This window comes from Budorcas taxicolor, chromosome 3 (genome assembly GCF_023091745.1).
Source record: "Budorcas taxicolor isolate Tak-1 chromosome 3, Takin1.1, whole genome shotgun sequence".
Classification (NCBI taxonomy): Eukaryota; Metazoa; Chordata; class Mammalia; order Artiodactyla; family Bovidae; genus Budorcas; species Budorcas taxicolor.
The window spans coordinates 120541076-120562611 of record NC_068912.1 but is presented as its reverse complement, the minus strand read 5'-3'; the positions used below and the strand labels follow the sequence as shown (position 1 = coordinate 120562611).

General features: G+C 58.4%; 1 protein-coding gene across 1 annotated transcript; it reads right to left on the bottom strand.

Annotated features, from left to right (window-relative positions):
* Nucleotides 1-3301: 3301 nt before the first annotated feature.
* PPP1R7 (protein phosphatase 1 regulatory subunit 7) lies at nucleotides 3302-21294 on the bottom strand. The gene is made up of 10 exons (XM_052637262.1): nucleotides 21190-21294; nucleotides 17947-18075; nucleotides 15063-15118; nucleotides 14460-14525; nucleotides 13766-13896; nucleotides 13243-13405; nucleotides 12027-12143; nucleotides 11097-11201; nucleotides 8512-8598; nucleotides 3302-3581 (listed from the first exon to the last, which is right to left on the bottom strand). Exons 1-10 carry the CDS (start codon nucleotides 21239-21241, stop codon nucleotides 3405-3407), a joined length of 1083 nt encoding a protein of 360 aa, XP_052493222.1. The 5' UTR covers nucleotides 21242-21294; the 3' UTR covers nucleotides 3302-3404.
* Nucleotides 21295-21536: the final 242 nt, after the last annotated feature.

Sequence of the window (21536 nt, the reverse complement as noted above, 5' to 3'; positions counted from 1 at the left end):
TTGTGAATTGGATATTTGATTATTTATCTGTTCTATGGGCTTCCTGGGAGGCTCGATGGTAAAGAATCCACCTGCAATGCAGAGACCTGGGTTTGAGCCCTGGGTTGGGAAGATCCCCTGAAGAAGGAAATGGCAACTCACTCCAGTATTCTTGGCTGGAGAATCCTATGGACAGAGGAGCCTGGTGGCTACAGTCCATGGGGTCAGAGAGAGGTGGACACGACTGAGGGACTAGTACTAAGGACTAGAGCCTGGGGCTGCAGAGTCCGCGGGGTCACAGTCAGACACGCCTGAGTGGCTGAGTGTGGCGTGAGCAGCTGCCCCTATTTCCCCCGACTTCACTTGCAGGTTCTCGCTCCCCTTTTACACCGAAGTGAAAACCTGCACGGTCTCTGCCTCTGTGCCCTGATTTCACCTCCAGCTTTAAGAAAACAGTAAGCCATGGTTCATTCCATGCAAAGATGGGCTCGATAAAGGACAGAAATGGTATGGACCTAACAGAAGCAGAAGATATTAGGAAGAGGTGGCAAGAATACACAGAAGAACTGTACAAAAAAGATCTTCACGACCCAGATAATCACGATGGTGTGATCACTCAGCTAGAGCCAGACATCCTGGAATGTGAAGTCAAGTGGGCCTTAGGAAGCATCACTACGAACAAAGCTAGTGGAGGTGATGGAATTCCAGTTGAGCTATTTCAAATCCTGAAAGATGATGCTGTGAAAGTGCTGTACTCAATATGCCAGCAAATTTGGAAAACTCAGCAGTGGCCACAGGACTGGAAAAGGTCAGTTTTCATTCCAGTCCCAAAGAAAGGCAATGCCAAAGAATGCTCAAACTACCCCACAATTGCACTCATCTCACATGCTCAAAATTCTCCAAGCCAGGCTTCAGCAATACGTGAACTTCCAGATGTACAAGCTGGTTTTAGAAAAGGCAGAGGAACCAGAGATCAAATTGCCAACATCTGCTGAATCATGGAAAAAGGAAGAGAGTTCCAGAAAGACATCTATTTCTGCTTTATTGACTATGCCAAAGCCTTTGACTGTGTGGATCACAATAAACTGTGGAAAATTCTGACAGATGAGAATACCAGACCACCTGACCTGCCTCTTGAGAAACCTATATGCAGGTCAGCAAGCAACAGTTAAAATTGGACATGGGACAACAGACTGGCTCCAAAGAGGAGGGCTGTATATTGTCACCCTGCTTATTTAACGTCTATGCAGAGTGCATCATGAGAAACGCTGGGCTGGAAGAAGCACAAGCTGGAATCAAGATTGCCAGGAGAAATATCAATAACCTCAGATATGCAGATGATACCACCCTTATGGCAGAAAGTGAAGAGGAACTCAAAAGCCTCTTGATGAAAGTGAAAGAGGAGAGTGAAAAAGTTGGCTTAAAGCTCAACATTCAGGAAACAAAGATCATGGCATTTGGTCCCATCACTTCATGGAAAACAGATGGGGAAACAGTGGAAACAGTGTCAGACTTTATTTTGGGGGCTCCAAAATCACTGCAGATGGTGACTGCAGCCATGAAATTAAAAGACGCTTACTCCTTGGAAGGAAAGTTATGACCAACCTAGATAGCATATTCAAAAGCAGAGACATTACTTTGCCAACAAAGGTCCGTCTAGTCAAGGCTATGGTTTTGTATGGATGTGAGAGTTGGACTGTGAAGAAAGCTGAGCACCGAAGAATTGATGCTTTTGAACTGTGGTGTTGGAGAAGACTCATGAGAGTCCCTTGGACTGCAAGGAGATCCAACAAGTCCATTCTAAAGGACTGATGCTAAAGCTGAAACTCCAATACTTTGGCCACCTCATGAGAAGAGTTGACTCATTGGAAAAGACTCTGATGCTGGGAGGGATTGGGGGCAGGAGGAGAGGGGGACGACCGAGGATGAGATGGCTAGATGGCATCACCGACTTGATGGACATTGAGTCTGGGTGAACTCCGGGAGTTGGTGATGGACAGGGAGGCCTGGCGTACTGCGATTCATGGGGTCGCAAATAGTCGGACACGACTGAGCTGAACTGAATTGAAGCCGCAGTTCAGGCCACTCATGGTTGTTTAGGCACAAGTTCCATGTCTTGTCGGGAACTGTGGCCTAGTGTTTGCAAGACCTGCAACCAGCCAGGTACTCGCTTTTACACAGTTTTCTGGTTTTGGTGCTGTTGCAGATTCTTCATTTGGACTCATTTTTTTAGCTTGGATGGGCTCCTCCACATTTCCCAGCGAGGGCACTCAGACCCTGAACCCGTGTGTGTCTCCAGTGCCTCTTCGGTCCTCAGACCGTGCCTGGTTGAGGGCAGGACTCCAGGCTCACAGCACAGTGTGCAGGCTCTTTCTGGGTTCAGGCTGCACCTGAGCCTGCTTTCCTGGCCCACAGCCTGCTTGGCCATCCAGGCCACACGGCCCATTCTGGCCCAGATTTGAGTGAGGACTTGGACGTGACCTCACCCTCAACCCACTGAGCAGGGGTCACCTCTGAGTTCCCAACCCCCACGTGGATGCCCGGCTCTGTGACAAGCTCCTGGGCAGCGTGCCTGCAGGAACTCCCTGTGACCACGGGGACTGGCTGCCCCCGTGAGATGTGGCTACGGAGCAGCCGAGGACATGCAGTTGTAATTCCATTTTAACAAACTTAACCTTGAACCGAGACACACAAGGCAAGAGGGGCCCACACTGGCTGCTCAGCTTGAGCCTGAGAAGCAGGAGGAGCCCCGGGGACCATGTGGTTTGGTTCTCAGGCTACAGAAGGGCAAGTCTGAGGCCCCACGAGATGACAAGGTCCTTGTCACACCCAGGGTGACTGTGGGTGTGAGTTTTATACAGAAAAGCATACTGATAGGGTAAGAAGGGGCAATGTAAGCGTGGCAACGAGGGCAGCTCCCTGGACACAGTCCTGTGGAGACCCGGTGGGCTTGGACCCTGCAGAGGTCCCATGCCATGCGTGGGGAGGCTGCTCCTCTGGCCTGAGGGCTGTGGGGACCGATGGGGGCCCCTGCCCTCCAAGGGCGCTGGGGGCTGAGGTGCCCTCTGCCTGCAGTTTATTGCTAATACATACAGTTTACAAATGGGCATCTACCGGCCCAAGAGACTGCAGAGTTGTGGGCAGAAAGGCCCAAGGGTCCTGGATACCCTCCCAGACTCACTGTTTCACCCTGCAGGGGGCTCTGAGCCCCCTCTGAGGGGAGGACATGGAGACGGGCCAGAGGCGGGGCCCAGGGCCACGGAGCACAGAGGGGGGCCACACCCGGCCAGCGCGGACGGCCCTGCACACACAGCTTCACTCAGCGCCTTTTTATTGCCTGTGGGTTTGTGACTGCTGATACAGTGACGCTGCAGGAGCGACGGGTGGATTAAAACCGTGGCCGGGAGGCTCTGCAGGAGCGGGCCTCAGAACCTGACGAAGGTGGCGTCGATCTGCCGCACGCTGGGCAGGGCCAGCATGACCTTCCGCCGGTACTGCGGGTCGCGCTGCAGGGGGTTCCGCTCCAGGTACACCGTCTCCAGGCTCCTGGCGCCCTTCAGCTCATCCAGGTCGCTCCAGCAGTCCAGGAGGTTGTCATTCATCTGGGGGGACAGGCGCACGTCAAGAGAAGCCTCAGGACCCGACAGCAGCCCCCTCCCCCCGCCCCATGCAGAAGAGAGGCCGGCCGTCCACCCGGGCGCGTGCTGGCCGGGCCGCATCCCGAACCCGGCGGACGCCGCTAAGCCCATGTCCGGGTCCGCAGAGGGAGGAAGGAGCCGACACACAGCGCCTGCCCCCACCCCGGGCAGGCAGGCTTTCTCAGACTCGCCTGCTTAAGGAAGCCCGTGTTCACGGAACTCCCTGTGGGCCTTGTGTGCCAGCCGCCCTGGGACACCCAGATTTCCAGAACTCGGAGGCTGTGGAGGCCCCGAGGCCTGCTCCCGGGGGAGGGACCCGATGCCTCTACTGCAAAGGGACAACGGCTGCTCCGGGAGGAGCTGTGACCAGCAACCTCCAGGCACTGCCCGTCCATCAGGCCCACCCCGCCAGTCCAGCTGCGCCCTCCAGGCCCCGCCCATCCACCAGGCCCCGCCCTGCCAGTCCACCTGCGCCCTCCAGGCCCCGCCCCACCAGTCCACCTGCGCCCTCCAGGCCCCGCCCATCCACCAGGCCCCGCCCCACCAGTCCACCTGCGCCCTCCAGGCCCCGCCCATCCATCAGGCCCCGCCCATCTACCAGTGCCCCGCCCACGTGTCCATCAGCGCCGTCCAGGCACTGCCGCCAGGTGCAGTCATGGCAGGAGGAGACCATGACCAGCCAACAGGAGCTGCCACAGCGGAGCTGCGTGAGCACAGGGTGCACGCCTTCAACACGTGCCCCTTGGAAAGCACGCTAGCACTGGGTGCCTCCACCCTTCTGCTCTGGCTCCCACTGTGGCCTGGGGGGGCCCTGGACCCACAGCTTATGTGCCATACACCTTCCAGACTGGACAGAAAGAAGGCTCTGTTCCCCAAATGGTCTTTAGTGTTTGTTTTGTTTTTTTAAGTAGCACTTTCTGCCGGGAGCCAGCGTGAGGAAACCCGCCCGTGGCAAAGGTCATTAGGAAGGAGGCTCGGCATATGCAAAGGTGGGGTCGAGCCTCAGGGGTCCCCCTGGAAATTCTCGAGCATCTACCCCCAAAACCAGAGTCTGCCTACCTTACAGCATTATGCTTTCACCAACTCCTCTGACATTAACAGGAGGCTGTCCCCCCACCACCTTTATCTGGAAAAAGTTAATTTAGAGCTTTTAGATAATAAGTCTCCTGGGCATAATAAGACTGTTTCAATCCAGAAACCCCTCTGATGGCTTTCTAGCCTGCCTGCAGGACTCATACAGCTGCGCATGTGACTGTTTGCAGCCTCCAGACTGGGACTTCGAGAGGCACAGGAAGCTTAACACATCCTAGGAATGTAGGGGCTTCCGAGGAGTCAAAATCACTAGAACAGGACTGATTAAAGGTTTCATTTGTTGAGCCAATACTTGCTGCCAAATTGTCATATCTTTTATTTGTTGATATAGTTGGTATATAGAAAAAAACAAGCAGCAACACAGACCTTTGAGTTGAGCACCTTTTCTGTTATAACCCACTGCGCCTTTGCTCTACAGAGATGTAACTTTATTTAGTGCTTTAAGGAGATGCAGATTAAAGGAAAACACTTCAGGGGGAATGAGATTAACATCCATTAAGGAAGAGAGCCATAAAGTGTTAACAGGCCTCTTGGCCAGAAGACAATGTAAATCACCTGAGACCTTTTGTGTACGGGAAGATACGCAGAAAGGGTCAGGACTGCTGCCCCCGCATGACTCTGTATCTTCCATTATGTAAAACTTAGGCAACGGCACCCCACTCCAGTACTCTTGCCTGGAAAATCCCAAGGACGGACGAGCCTGGAAGGCTGCAGTCCATGGGGTCGCTGAGGGTCGGACACGACTGAGCGACTTCCCTTTCACTTTTCCCTTTATGCATCGGAGAAGGAAATGGCAGCCGACTCCAGTGTTCTTGCCGGACAATCCCAGGGATGGGGGAGCCTGGTGGGCTGCTGTCTATGGGGTCGCACAGAGTCGGACACGACTGAAGCGACTTAGCAGGGTATATAAACACCTTTCAAAACTAAAGTTATGGGGTTTTTGCACAAGCTTGGCCTCCCCCGAGTTGACTCTCTCTTTCTCCCTCTCCTTCCCTTTTTCAGGCAGGTCCCTTGGAATGCAGAGGCTGACCCTGGCTTCTAAGACCCACGAGCGAGGGAGCCCAGGGCGGGGCACCCTCCGCTATTCAAGCGGGCGCCGGTGGCCTAACGCAGGTGGTGCAAACTCCTTGTCTTGGAACTTTATTGCTTTTCCACGCAAACCAAGTTATTCGGCCTCTTTCCTCCACTAATTTTCCTACTACACTATTCTTTCCTAATCTCTTTTTATTTCTAAATAAATTTTTCCTTGCCGACTCCATCCCCGCTTTGAATTACCCTGGATCCACCGCGGCTGGACTCCGGCAACTTTCTACCGTTTTTTGGCAAAACAGAGTCTATTTATAAGCATTTTTTGTATTTTCTCCCTTAAAAAGCATGGCTTCTGTGTTTCTGCTACAAAACACGGCAGCAACTGGGGAGCGCTGCAAGGTGTGTTCTTAAGCGCAGGGTCTGTGACACGTGAGTGTCAATAACGTTCACAGAAGTGAAAAGACACCTTCACTGAACAAACCGAGCCCTGTCCCCCGTTCAGAGGGGAGGTCTTGGCAGCGGGATCTACTTCGACCCCTTTCCTGTGTCGCTGGTGGTGGTGTCCATGACTCGCCCGCGCCTCCTCGCCCCTCCAGTCATTCGAGCCAGACGTACACCCCACAGGCTTCCCACGTGAGCCCTCAGAGCTCTGCTGACACCGCTGCCCCAGCAGTTACTATGTTCATAAGCCCCATGTCTTGTCAGTTCGGGTGTTCCACAGCACGGCCAGCCTCCAGGCGGTTTTCTCTAGGATATAGTAAAGCGGACCTAGGGATTTTGCTCAGCACCAACAGTGCGTTGTAAAGGACGGCTTAGACAAGGTAACTCCCAGACGCGTCTTTGTACTTTTTCAAAATGAAACTCAAAACCATTCACCTGTATCGTCTCCACAAAAACTCTAGAAGATCTGGAAGGGTCACACGGGGGGGTGGGGGGGTCTGTATGCCTCCCTTCTGAGCTCGCCCACACGAGGCGTGAAGGAGCAAGGTGTGGGGAGTGAGTTCCTGGTGCTCTCATCTTCTCAAAGAACCTCCTGGAAGCACCATTTTAGTTCCTTCCGATCTAGACTGTCTCCCGCCTCCCTCTCAGTTTTTCCTGTCAAATGAAGTGACCTGTAAAGCAAGCCGGCTGCTGGTCGTGCAGAAGGGCCCACATTCTGGATGCAGCAGGCTGCTCCCCGTGGCCGCGAGCTTGTTCTCCAGCCGCTCCACTCTCGACCACTGCGTTACGTGGACACAGCGGAGGTCCTCCCAGCGTCCTGACCAGCACCCCTCGCAGACGGAGCGCATGGGGACGGCAGCCTGTGGCCGTCTCTCTCCCGGGCATGTTTGATCACGTTGGGCACACTGGTGACCCCGACGACTCTGCCAACTCATGGCGGGTGATCCTGGGCTCGCACGTGAGCGTCCTGCCTGAACCCATGCTGGGGTCCTGCTGCAGACGCAGCCGGGAGGGCGCTCCAGGCACATGGTCTCCGGAGTCTATTCCAGTAGTTTCTGGTGGTTGACATTTACATTCAAAATTCACATTCACTTCCCCTCAAATTCAGCAACGCTTGAAACAAAACCAAGGTTTGGGAGAATCCTCAAGCTATTTTTCTTACACAACAAAATCACTTGCAGGCTGCTGGCATCAGACTAGGAGTCTGTTACTTCATAGAAAGCTAGGGGTCCGACAGCACGCGAGCCCCCCAGACACAGCCAGTCTGTTCACGACCCTGTCATGGGGGCACCCTGCCTCCTCAGGGCTTCTATCACTCAGGTCAGCACAGGCTCCCGGGAGGGCTGCCGGGGCACGAGGGCCGGCACCCAGCCGGGCTGGGGTGAGCCCGGTCAGGACCCCGGCTCTGGGCTCCTGCTCTGGCTGTGCGGCTCCCTGCCTCTTCAGACCAGATCCCTCTGCTCCGATGCTCTGCTGACCCCTGGCCACGCCCTCCTGCAGGGCTGGGGTACACACCAAACCACAGCTCCCGCAGCTCGCTCAGCACCCCAGCCTTCAGTGGCTGGTCCCGGCGTCACGCCCTGATGGCACCCAAGACCAGCGCCGTCACTAAGGGGCAGCGGCGTCCTCACAGCGGGCCGCTGTGCGTCAGGGAAGCCTGGGTCACTTCTGAGACGGGGAGCAGAGAACACACAGGACGTCAGAGGGTTGGCAGAACGGCTGGCCAAGCAAGGGGCAGGCCGTGGACACAGCACAGATCTCTGACGACGCACGCTTTGTACACGGCACTCCCTGCAGGAGTCACGCCTGGGACATGCGTGTGGAACCTTGACACTGCGGATCTCAGCTGGGCGTCGACCTGCAACCCCCGCTTCTCATGCCTCGTTTCTCATCTGTGGGCTCCAGGAACCACACCCATCGCCGTGAGACCAACACCGGTGTGTTCCATGTGACCAACCGCAGAGGCCCACCCATACCTCCTCCCGTGGTTCTAGCCATCTGAGCTGAAAGCATGGCCCCAGGGCTGCGTCTGGAAGCCCTCCAGCCACACGGTGATCCTGGGACGAACCCACACGGATCAGGGCTTCTCATGTTCTCACGCGCCCGGCCGTTGACCGCTCTGCCTCTGCGCTGGGGCAGGGCCTGACAGTCGTGACTTTACCCAGCTCCTTGGTGATGCTGGTGCTGGAAGGCCACACGCAGCGTGGGGACCGCGTCTTCAGCCCCCCGAGCCCTCAGTCCCCGGTCCGGCCCCCAGAGCCACCGCGGACACACTCCGGGAACCGGGACCCGCTCAGCTGAGCGCCAGCAAGCGCACATCCACTGCACTTACCCAGAATTCCTGCAGCTCTGTTAGGTGGCTGACGTTCTCGATCTTTTTGATTCTATTTGACGCAATGTCCAACATCGTGAGTTTGTTCTAGAACGAGGAGATAAAACTTCCTGCATTACCTCGGTTCTGCTGTGACTGTGTGGCTACGCACACCGTGCTGGGTGCTGGGCTTACAGTGCAAAGCGAGCTGCCCTCTGCCCTCACAGGAAAGGGGGTGTTGGCGGGTAGGGGTGGGGGGCATGGCCCTGCCCCCTCCTGCAGCCCCCTGCCTAGTTTACACCGAATCCTCTCCACTGCCTCACTGAGCTCGTCACTGGGGTCTGAAACTAGTGCCATCAGACTCCACAACCCAGACTCCCACATCCTGGTCCAAAGGACCCCAATGGGCAGGTAACACCTGCCAAAGCAGAAGAGGCCTGGGCGCTGGGAGGCTGCCTGGGCCCCTGGGGTGGGCCCTGCAGGGCAACAGGTGTAGCACCGTTTATCTAGTGCCTGTCCCAGGAGACATCCAAACCCAAATGATTCTGAAACATTCCCTCTTCACTCACGGCAGCGAGGGTGGGGAAGGGCCAGACCCCACACCACCCCTTCTGGGAGGGGCCCTGCTTCCAGCGCAGAGAAGAGCGCTCGAGCAGCCTGTCTGGGCGCTGACACGGGCAGGGGCTGCTTCTGCCGAGTGCTGCTCAGATGGCTGCTGACTGCAGCAGGCCAGCAGGCACCTGCCCGCGGGGTGCGGGGGCTTTGGGCAGAAAGGGACTCAAGAGAACCGCACAGAAGGAGGCTTGGGGACAGCGGGGCGGGGTGGGTGGGGCGCCCAGCCAGGCCTGCTGTGCCCGCCTCAGAGGCTGGGTGGGTGGCGTGGGGAGCGCGAGGGCGGGACCTGGCCGGGCTGCAGTGTTTCCGGCATGTGTAGGCCGTGTCCCTGTGGCAGCCCCGTGCGGAAACCAGCGCAGGGGCGCCTAGCGGCCAGAATGGCCCCAAACCTCCGCACTAGGACCCCGTCACGTGCCTGACGCTACCTTGAGAATTTCTGGGGAGCTGAACAGTGTTTTGAAACCTCATTCAAAAGCAAACCAGTACTAATTACTTAAAAAAAGGTAAGGAGGGGGATGGGGGTAAGGTGGGGTGGGGAGAGCAAGCTCCGCAGAGACTGCGGTGTCTGCAACCGCAGGCTCCCCCGGCAGACCAGTGGGAAGGCCTGGCACCTGGAGAAGCGCGGAGCAGGGCGGCCCCAGGGCGCTGAGGGGCAGTCGTTCTCCGTTTGGGAGAAAGATCACTGACTGCCTGGCCTCGCACCACGAGAGTAAACTCCCGGGAAGCTAGGAGATGCAGCTCAGAAAAAGATACAGGAGAATATTTGCTCTCTAGTTGAATAAAACCTGCTGCATTTGATTAGGAGGACCTTACAAAAATATAATTACTTTAAAGCCACAACTCTTTTGTTCTGTTTAGCTGCAGAGGCCCACATGGGGTCCAGTACTGGGCTGGGCCGGGCGACTGCAGCACACCTCCCGGGACAGCTCCCAGGCTCCCACCCTGTCCTGCTGCTCCCGGGGGCCACGCCCTCTCCTGCGCAGACGCTGCAGCTGTGCGAGGGGACTGGTGTGGCGAGGGGGCCCTGCCCAGCCCCACCTCTCAGAGCCTGGCCTCAACCTCCTGTTCTGCACCGCCCAGGCGTGCACCCAGGCTACACACCAGCTCTGCAAACAGCCCGACTGAAAGGCAGGGGAAGGTGACCACACCCACTGGATCCAAATTCCACCAGCTTTTCCAAAATTCTGTAAATGGTGGTGAAATAAAATCCATAAAGTGGGTTTCCTCTAAAACCTCACTGATGTCGATGAGGCCCAGGGCCAAGAAGCCCTCGCCAGGACTGAAGCGAAGCCCTCGCCAGGACTGAAGCGTAGTGTTCCCCAGGCAGCCGGCCGGGCCACACCTGCTGGCAGTTAAAACAGGAGAAATGCCCAGGGAAGCCGAGTGAGCTCAAGCACTCTACTTGTCTTGAATACTGAGCTGAGGAAGAGCAGGCTGGCCTGCGGCAGCTGAGGAGGGCAGGGGCCTCCTGCAGGCTCAGGGCCAGGGCTGCCCCCCTGGCCAGTGCTCCTAAGGCTGTCCTGTGCTGGGTGGGCAGGGCCGATGGGGAGGGAGGGGGAGGAGGGAGGAGGGAGGGAGGAGGGAGGAGGGAGGGAGGGGGAGGGAGCGAGGACGGTACTGGATCTGGCCCCTCGGCTGGGGGTAGGGCCAGAAGTCGGTGGCCAGGGGCAGGAAGAGAGGGCAGCGGCTGATAACTGAGAGTCGTCCGCAGTACAGGGACACCCAGGGTTTCTGTTTTAAAGATTTTAATTATTGTTGGCCTTGCCACGCTGCATGCAGGGTCTTAGTTCCCTCACCCGGGACCGAACCCGCGTCCCCTGCATTGGGAGCTCGAAGGCTTAACCACTGGACCAACGGGGAAGTCCCTAGGGTTTCCTTTTTAGAAATCTTCCCCAAGCCCGCGGGCCGTGCGCTGAACCGCCCGCGACAGCCAGCCCGGCTCCGCCCGCCAAGGCCCCTGCGCCCCCGCCCCACAGCCGGCGGGCTCTTACATTGTTGTCCAGGCCCTCGATGGCCTCGATGCCGTTGTGGCTGAGATACAGCTCCCGCAGGTTCACCAGGCTCTGCAGGCCCTCGATCTTGGTCAGCCGGTTGCTCTGCAGGGAGAGTCAGAATGTGTGAGACCGGGGGCTTCTGGGAGCAGGGCAGCGGACACAGGGCTCCTGACCACAGGGCGCCGCCCACAGCAGCTGCAGGGGCCTGGCCCAGAGGGAGGCAGACCAGGGCCCTGCGTCTGCTGTCCTGGGCCAAACTCGTGCACACGGCCAAAGGCTTTGATGCACGAAACTCACTTTTCAACATCTACTTGAAAAAGGTCTACCTCAAATAATTTAATTAACTCAAAAATGTCAAAATCAGAATATTTAAAATCACTTAGTTCTCATTTCTTTTGGCATCCATCGTAACTCGAGTTAGAGCACAGCGCTCGCTTCTCACACAGATCTGCACGACATCTGCTTTCCGAGAGGCATGGGTGGTCTTGGGGTTCCTGTCCCCACGGCCTGCCACCAAAGCCCCCGGGCCCACCATGCGCCTGCTCCTGATGAAAGGAGCCGGGCCGCAGCCATGCGGGCACTGCCCACCCCACGTGGGTGCTGCCCAACCATGACCAGGTGGCACACTCCTGGGCACGGAAGGGACAGGACGGGGGGGGTCACTCCCACCAGGAGCCCAGCACAGTGTGAGCTGTGGAGAGACGAGCTGCCTTGGCTAAACACCGCCTGGGTGTTCATTAGAGGACACGTGGCGTGTTATGGAAGGAAACCTCAGGCCCGCGTGGGTCACGTGTGCTGCAGATCTGTGCAATGTGATGTCTCCACTCCTCACTGACAGTGAAGCCAAGCGCTGCCCAGCATGGAGACAGTGGAGGAGCAAAGCCCTGCCCTGGGGGCCCACGGGGCAGGAGGCTGGGCGGTCCATACCTGCATGCTGAGGACGGTCAGGTTGGTGAGTGCATCCAGATTCTGAAGCTTAGTGATCTTGTTTTTCCCCAAAAACAAACTCTCCAGGTTGGTTAACGTGTCAATATTTTCAATCACCTGTGAGAACCAGGACAAAGCAGCAGTCATGGGCGGGGAGAGGGCCCGCCCCCTCGGGCGAGCAGACGGGGCTGCCTGGATGTCGGGCAGGTACTGCCCACTCTGGGATCCCCCAGGCAACCTCACTTCAGAGTGCAGCCTGAAAACAGACGCTGGGGGTGTCCCGCGGGTGGCAGCTGCGGGAGCCCCGGGCCTGGGACGCCTGCAGGCTCCTCCCCGCTCTGCCCCGTGCTCCCCAGGGCCCCACGGGCAGCTGCGCTAGTGAGCGCCCCTGGCAGGCCTCAGGTCCCCGCCTCCCGGGTACACCACTCTCCCACAACAGGCTAGCTGAGCTTTTCCGGCAGGGGCCGCAGCGGGGCCTCCAAGGGCAGAGTGAGCCTCCTGCTCAGTCCTCACAGCAGGGTGGGCCGGGGCTGGTCCGGGAGGACGAGGACTCAGAGGCAGGGCAGCCCCGCCTGCCGTCACCTGCGTCGGCTGTGACGCGGCCCCTTTCTCCCACAGGGATGCTGCGGAACATGCTGATGCCTGGACCACTCCGAGTTTCACACGTGCTGCTTTGCTACTTTCGACCACACCACCACCACCAACGGTCACAAGAAGCCCTTTGCCGCAAACACTCTCCTTGGTTTGCGTCCTGTCTAGCTCACAAGGGCCAACCTGAGCTGACCAGTGTGCTAGAAGCTTCCAAAAGTTGGAGGGGCATTTTGGGCATGCAGGTGGAGGAAGGGCTCAGAAACCCTGCCTTCAGCCACTCAGCAGGGGTGGATGGGCCCACTACACAGCAGGCTGTGCCCACCCTCCTATGGCCGGAGTGGGGGCCCATCCCCCTGCTGTGCATGGGCCCCTTCTGCGCCAAGAGGTGCGTCTAAAACCACACCCAGCGGCATGTTCAAAAGCAAAGCGCTGGGGCTGCTGTCGGGCAGAGTGCAATGCGTCTGCTAAGAGTTACATCGTGACTCGAATGAGGAGCAAGAGAATGCTGCGTGTGGAAGAAAGGGCCACGCTCTCACTAACACCGACCCCCAGTGAGCACCCGGTCTCGCGAGACACAGCTGCACACCCTGCACACCTCCAGGCCGCACCCCACGCCCACACCCACCCGTATCCGGTTGGACCCCAGCTCCAGCATCTGCAGTTGGTGCAAGCTGCTTATGTTCTCAATTTTGCTGATCTTGTTGTTGACCAAGAAGAGCTTCTTCAGTCGTGTCAACTTATCAACTCCTTCAATGTTTCTCAGTAGATTAAAAGAAATATCTAAAACCCTGGGAACAGGCAAAGCATTTATTAACGAGCACAGGTCACGCCGAGCTCAGGACGTAGCTGACTTAGAGGCAGCAGCCCGCCCGGGGAACGTGGCGGGGCGGGCAGCCCATAGGGCCCCCAAAGCCTGCTGCCCCGGCTCCCAGCACGAGGCTGAGGACAGAAACCGTCTTCTCCCCAAGGAGCTCAGCCTGACATCTCCAGTCAAAGGCTTCACGAGCAGGCTGGGACTGTGGGCAAGCCGGTGCCCCCGCGGAGCCAGGCACAGGCCTGACCATGGGCGGGGGCTCCCCGGGCCCGAGTTCGGGCTGCAGGGCTGGTTTCGGGGCGGCTGCCAGGGCCCCTGCAGCCTCACAACTCACTCCAGCTCTGTCAGCGCGTCCAGGTTCTCAATCCTCCGGATCTGGTTGTCGTAAAGGTCCAGCTCTCGGAGGCTCTGCAGCCCCTCTAGGTTCTCAATGCACTTGATCAAATTCTGCCGGAGGCAGAGCGTCTGGGGGACAGAAAAAGGGCAGCTGACACAGGCGACGGGGAGGCCCGTAGGAAGTGCCCGCTGTCCCAGACTCGGCCTCCACACCTGGGGCCTGGGTGGGGACGTGGTTTTCCTCCTGTTTTCTAGTACGGTGCTGACCTGGAGAGGACGGGCAGATACCCGCGGGGATGGAGGGAGGCCCTGATGAGCGTTCTTGCTGTGTGAGGGAGGCGCTGGGCAAGGGGAGGGGTGCTGTTTTCCAGCAGAGGGAACTCGCTGAACTGCAGTGAGCTAAGCACATAGAGTCTGGGCTGCATGTGGCTGCAGGCAGGCTCCGATGGAGGCACCACCGATCTGAGCCACCGCGCGAACCTGCGGAGAGCCAGCTAGCCGAGCGTCCGGCCTATCACCCTGCAGGGCTCAGGATCAAAGGCGCCTGAGGGACGCTCCCGTTGCAGCATGGCACCTTCCCAAGCACGGTCACCGCGCAGAACTGATCTGTTCCGGTCTATCCACATCCAGTGGGGGGATGCACTCTGCAGGGTCACACGGGCCTCTCCCATGCAGGGACGAGCTCCTCTCACCTTCACTTTCTTCAGCACCTCGAATCCTTCAATTTTTCCAATGCGATAATGATTCAGATCTACATCCTGAAAGACAAAACCTAGCTCAGCTGCAGAGAAGCACCTGGAGACGCGCTTCCTGGGCTTGGAGCCACGAGGAGGCTGGGAGGCGGCGGGGCTCGGGGAGCAGTGCCGCCCGGAGTCATGGGCAGAGCTGACGCGGGCACAGCTGCCGTGACAGGCAGCGGCCTGACGTGAAACTGACCCTCTGAACTACCGGTGCGAGAAGCCTGCTCTCGCCTGCGCGCGCCCCTCGTCACCCCTGGGGGCTGCCCCGCCCTCGCCTGCGGCTCCTCCTCGCACCAGGACGGTGCAATCATCTGACGCATGTGCAGCGGTCACGGCTGCCTCTGCCACACAATTCTCGGTGTGTACAGCGCCACGCGAGACCAAGCCCTGGTGTTAAAAACAGTAAGAACACAAGGACTCTGACCAGCCAAGGGAGGCCCCGACCACCGTTGCTTCTAGGGAATCGCCTACTAATCTGGTACCTTCATAAAAGACGGCCTGACGGCAGGGCTCTCCGCCACCAGGCCCCTGGGGTGGCCGAGCAGGCAGTGTTACCTCTGCGTCTTTGTCCAGGCTAATGGTCTCCATATCCACAGGCAACTCTTGTCCTTCTGGAAAAGGAAGAAGGAAAAAGCCCATTCAGAGCCCTGGTCTCCAGGAGCAGGTGCCCGGCCGTTGGGGGCCAGCTGGGGCGGGCTGCCTGAAGCGAGCGGCCAGCTCAACAGAGGAGGAACCTGCAGGCGACACCCAAGGGCGGCGACCAAGTGGTGGGGCCGACACCTGACAAGCGGCACCTCTCAAGGCTCTGGGTCCTGAATTCAGCTATTGGCAAAGGTCTCCAAGACTCCACCTACGTCCTATAACTTCCCAAGAAAGGAAATGTGGTCTGAAGCTGTTGGCAGAAGGGCAGGGGGCGAGAGAGCCTCAGGTGACCGCAGCCAGCAGCACGGAAGCCACCCATCGCCACCTTCCGGCATGGCCTGCAGCGGCACCTGGGGGCAGCCTGCCCCCAGTTTTTCCCTTCTGGTCTGCGGCAATGAATCAGGCCACTTGAATGTGGGTCACGCCAGGAACATCAGATGTTCTAGGACGTGCCTTTCATTGCTTTGGAAAATGGCCCTGCATCTACAGACACATCTCTCTGCACAGAGCAAAACAAAATGAGGCTCAGTTCAACCGACAGGATCAAAGAGCCTTGCCAAATAAGTGAAACACAGCGCCTGCTGAGGAGCCGGGGAGGCTGGGAGCCAGCCCGCCCTGGAGAGCGGGTCTCCAGGGCCCAGGCGGGGCCGAGGAGGGCAGGTCCGGACCAGCGCGTCTGACTAGGAGGGCGAGCCGCTCTCCCAGCCTGCCAGGGGCATCAGGGCCTGCAGGAGGCCACGCGCACGACCGGAGAGCACTTCTGCGGAGCCTGCCTCTGCTCTCACAAGCTGCTGCTGAAGAAGCTGGGCCGCCTGCGCGCAGAGCGCCTGGTCCTCGGTGGGCGTGCCTGCTGTCCGGCCTGCGCCCCAGGGACGATGGCTACCACCACCGCTCAGCGGCCTCCCGCCTCTGCGTCTCCCCTTCAGCAACACGGCCCACATCCTGGCCTCATAGCCCCGGCGCCTCCCCAGCACGGGCAGCTCACAGGCTGGACTGGAGGCCCCGGAAAGGCGCGCCCAACTCGGGAGCAGCCCGAGAGACTTCCTGGCCCCACACTGGCGAACTTCATTGGACCACCTTTTCCATCACTGTCAACAATGGCTACTTAAAAAATAAAACAAAACACGCCATTTACTCTAGGTCAGCCACAGCTTTATGGAATGTCAACAAATCCAAGAATTAAATAAAAGGAGTTGGGCAAAACCAAGAGACTGCCCCAAATGATCCGTCTTCAAAAGGCAGCACAGCCAATACCAGGAACTCAAAGCTGCAAAGAAACACGTGCCACCACAAAGGCAGGGTGGCCAGGCCAGCTGGGGTCCAAACCCGGACACGCGGCCACACGGCTAAGGGCTCTGCCTGTAATCCACGTAGCACACGCCCGCTTAACCTGTGAGACAGAAGCTACCAGCCATCTTCCTGAACCTGTCGCATGCGTTTCAAGTGTTAGGACAGTAACTTAGAAAACAAGCGAAAGGAACAGCTGACAGGTAGGAACTTGTCTACTGGAACCTAAAGACCTAGACAAGCACAGGAAGGAGCAGGCCCGGGCCGCTAAGGGCTTACACAGGCGCGCCTTCCTGGAGGACTGTGAGCCAGGTTCCTGGAGGCAGGAGCCCGGGGGGAGCGCCCACGCCAGTGCGGTCGGCACGCCAGGCGGCAGGATGTGACGGCAGGTGGCGCTCCCCCCGGCCTTCCTGTGACTCAGCCGCAGGGAGGGCTGTCGCCCATCCCTCCCATGCGCTTCTCCACCCACGTGGCTTCCAGAATGTTGCCTCTGAAGTTCCTAAATAAGGCGACTGGTACTTTTGTGGTAGTCGCCTTTTGCCTTGAAATTAGGTTGCCATAGTTACCAGGCATCTGTGCTGGCACAGAGCACGATGCTACTTTGAAGATTAGTTTTGCTTTCATTACCGTAAGGGGAGTGCATGAATACTGGCGCCTTAAAAACCCACACAACGGAGGCAAGCCCAGAAAATGCAGGCTGCACAAGAGCCTCTCAAGCCTGCTGCTCAGAGACCCCCGCCCCAAGCACTGGGTGAGTTTTCTCTCTCAAGTGGATAAAACTACATGCTATTATCACTATTTAAAAAACAAAGATAGGATTTCAACATGCACATTGTTTGTAAAAGAAAAATCTGCTTTTTTCACCTAATATATTTTGGACATCCTTCTGTGTGTATGGTTTCTCTCACTTCTTTCAATGGAAACTGATTTTCTAAGCAAACAAAGAAAAAAGGTTTAGATCATGGTTCAGGGGGTGAAAAACCACCGTTACAGGCGGAGAGCACTCTTTTCACCTCTAAATTCATTTTGCTGTTTTTAATCGCTAAGAAGACAATTTAGAAGCTGACCCTCAGGCTTACAAGCATGGTGGAGCAGGACTCAGAAATGACTTCTCTGAGATACAGTTAGTCTCCGTGACCGAGGCAGGAAAGGAAGGCACACGATGTGCACTGCACTTCCACCTCACTTTCTGAACACGTGGGAATAAGCGATTTCCTGGTTCTGCTCCAGAGGACACACCTATGCCAGTATCGCTAGTGGCTGCATCTGCCTTCCGTGAAATCAGGAAGCCACCCATCCAGCCTGCAAGGGCCCTAACTGTGGAGCTGACTCAGCGAGCACCTCAGAGGGGGCCCTGCTCCGAGCCCTCGCCCACCAGGCCCTGTGGGCCTCCAGAGTGGGCTGGGCACGTGCTGGGCGGCATCCGCCCCCCCATTCCCCAGGCTGGGCACAGGCGACAGCCCGCAGCCTGCCGCCGAGCGGGTCTCCGGCTCTCCCCTCGGCCCGGTACCTTCTGGGTCCTCCTGCCCCCGCTCCTCTCCGTCCTTCAGGCTGTGCGCGCTGAGGTCCGCCACCATCCCGCTGTTCTGTGCCTTCCCTTCGTCGTCACCCGACTCTTCTGATTCAACCCGCCTGTCAACTGAACCCACACACACCGGTAAGAACGCACATTCACGTCAGGGGGCTCTGTGAGGAACGTGTAACGGACTGACACCCAGCCGGAAGTCAGAAAGACTGCATTCAAGAACTTTTGTTGAATTCAGGTCAACAAACATTTGAGTGCTTTCCAGGTGTGTCCTGGGCACCATGCGAGGCACCCAAAGGAGGGGGGCTGGGCTTTGGGAAGAGGGTAGACCAGGGAGGCCACGGGTTACAAAGGTGAGGAGCACACTATTCCTGCTCTCAAGGAACTCGTGAAACGCCAGGTATCTGGAAGGCCTGGGTGGCTCGTGGCTGAACGTGCTAATGGTAACACGCAGAGAAGCACCTCCTGTCCGCGCCCTCTTGCCTGGATATCCACACAGAGGGGACCGTGTGACCCTCCCGCCACATACCTTCATCCAGGCTCCACTATCCATTTGGCCAAGAAAACCAGCCCAGTTCACAGGCCCACGTTCTGAAAGAAATCAAGACTAACTCAAATCAGACTGTGGGCAGTGGGGCGCTCTAAAAAAGGAGAAGACAGCCAGCAGCACTCCACGCCCCACACGAGTTCCGGCCCCAGGCACCAGGGCACTGCTAGCCCAGCGCAGTCCTGTCCTGAGGGCTGAGTCGCCTCAGTCGTCAGACCGCAGCCCACCAGGCTCCTCTGTCCAGGGGACTCTCCAGGCAAGAATACTGGAGCCAGGTGCCGTGCCCTCCTCCAGGGGATCTTCCCGACCCAGGGATCAAGCCCGCATCTGTCACGCCTCCTACGCTGGCAGGCGGGGCTCTTTACCTCTGGCATCGCCTGGGGAGCCCAGCTGAATACAGCTGACTGGTGAAAACCTTTTGGCAAGACTGTCAGACAATTTTCCTTTTTCTTCATTTGTCTGCAGCCTCTGTGGAAGCCTGTCTGGAAGAGCTAGAGCACTCACAGGCCGCGTGGCATCATCAGCCACAGGGCAAGGATTCTCTCTTCTGTGACCACAGCTCATCTACAGAGGGGTGTGCGTTCTGTGGGGAGGGACGCTGCTTCAATTCCGAGTCTTCCACTGGGATTAGTAAAGCAGCACCAAGGAAAGGCTGTTGGCCAAGTGCTGATACTTCATCTCTAACACCACCACAGCCGTTCCCTCTTCCTGAAACTTCCTGGCAACTGTCTTGGATCAGCTACTCACTGCCTGTGGTCTGTGCTCCTGCCTGGCCTCCTAACTGGTCTCTCAGTGGCTTGTCAGTCTGTTTAAATCTATTCTCCAGAGACTCTGATCTGATCCCAGAATCCAAATCTGATCTTTGACTCCCCAAATGTCTAGAAGGCCCGTGACTCTTCCTGAGTTTGCACCTCACCCCGACAGACACAGCTTTGGCCCGCTGCTTCCTTTTCGAAGCCTCAGTCTCCTCATGAGCAGGAGGAGCCACTATAGTACCCACATACCAGAGTCGCTGTCAGGCACAAAAGCATGTGCACGACACGCATGAAGACATGTAATGAATTAGCCGTCACCAGGCACAGCCTCTCTGCGGTCCAGGCTAAGGGACAGCAAGTCTGCTGGGCAATGGTCTGGTGCAGCTGAGCCCAGGGTAGGAGGGGCTTAGCTCATGAAGGGCAGCCAAAGTGACATGTGGGATAGCAGATCAGCACACCAGGTGACCGTGGGGCCCTCGGGACAGTGGCCTGGCTCAAGGTGCTGGCAGGGGGGACGGGAGAGGCAGCAAATACTGGGAGATACTAGGGAAGCGGAGGCCGCAGAGCTTGCTGATCTGTGGAATGGGTGGCCGCCAGAGAGAAGGAACTGTCTAGGCTTCCTCCCATTTGCCATTTACCAAGACAGGGAGACAGCTGAAGAGGAAGCGGCAGAGGCGGGAGGGCGGGGAGAAGGCGGAAAAGAAGAGGTGCTTCCCTGCTTAGAAAGACCCAAAGGTCTCCAGGTCCAAGCCCTTCCCGAGCGCCTCCCCTCCACCCAGGCCCTCCACCACGTGCGCTGCCTGCCTCACCCGCCACACTGTCCTCCAGGACCAGTCACCCTTGGTCACTCCCTGCTTAGAAAGGCCCAAAGGTCTCCAGGTCCAAGCCCTTTCCAAGCGCCTCCCCTCCACCCAGGTCCTCCACCACGTGCCCTGCCTGCCTCACCCGCCACACTCCCCTCCAGGACCACTGTCACCCTTGGTCACTCTGACAGGTCACACTCCCTCACACCCCTATGCCTGTGTGTGCTTTCCTTCACCGGAGGCAGCCTTTGCTCTTTCCTGCCCCCCCCCCCCCAACCCTGGTCTCCAGCCTGGCTGACTGGTATATCCTTCGAGGTGCAGCAGGGAGCTGGTTCTGGCTGCTGCAGCCATCACTCCCAAACATGCTGCCGCCTCTTCCACCCCTTCCCTAACACTTGACACTGGAGACCCGGCTTCTCTTAGGGAGCGCTCAGGAAACAAGCAGAACCAAAAGTACAATGAGCGCTCAAAGACACAACTGGCTCTCCACTGGGGCTGGGTGTGCATGTAATTATATACATACATAACACGCATGCAGACTAGTTTTCTACAAAGCCAAAGAGTTGAAATTAGTCTTTATAGGTTTGGAAACAGGAACCTGTCGATTCTATCACTCAGCTCTCGTCTGGGGTCAGCCGTTCCCCTCAACCGGTTCGCTTTCCAGAGGACCCTTCTCCACCCCCGCCGCGTCCACCAATGAGCTGCCCCGGGCGGGTCCCAGCGAGCCCACGCCTCGTTTCCCGGTCAGCTGCCTGGGGACCTGTCTCGCGGGTCAAGCTCAGGGATTCGGTGCGAGGCTCCCAGCAGCTGGGGCGGGCGCAGGGGGCTGCGGGACCGCCGCGCCCTCAGTCCTCACCCACAAGCCCGGCGCTCCTGCCGTTCGCCCCGGCCCTGCGGCCCCCGCCGCCCCGGCCGCCCGCGCCCTCCCGGCCACTGCCGCCTCAGCACCGGGGTCCGCGTCCGGCTGTCCGGGGCCACCCCCGCCCTGCCGGCTGGCAGATGTCACGGGGCGCGCGGGGCTGGGCCCGGGCCGCCCCGTTTCTCCCGGGCATGACTGGCACGGGCCGCCGCCCCCGCCCCCGCCCGCCGGGCCCTTCGGTCGCCGCCCCGCGGGGCCGCTCACCCTCCATCATCTCCTGCGACTGTTGCTGGCCCGCGCCGCGCTCCGCCGCCATGTTGGCTGCTCTTTCCCTTTCCGGAATCTGTCGCCTCAGGCCCCTCAGCCAATCAGGGCTCCCAGCTCAGAAGTTTCCCAGCCAATGGGGCCCTGCGCTCCTGCGCGGCTCGAGAGCCTCATGGGAGTTGTAGTTCACCCGCGAGGCCGCGCGGGCCTCCGCCTCCGCGCCGCCAGTCTCCCCGCCCGCCAGGCAGGTAATGGGCGAACTGGAGGCTCTGGAGGCGGGAAGCGGGATGAGGGCAGGGATGATCGGGGCCGCAAGCACGGAGCCGAGCCTGCAGGCGAGCGGAGAG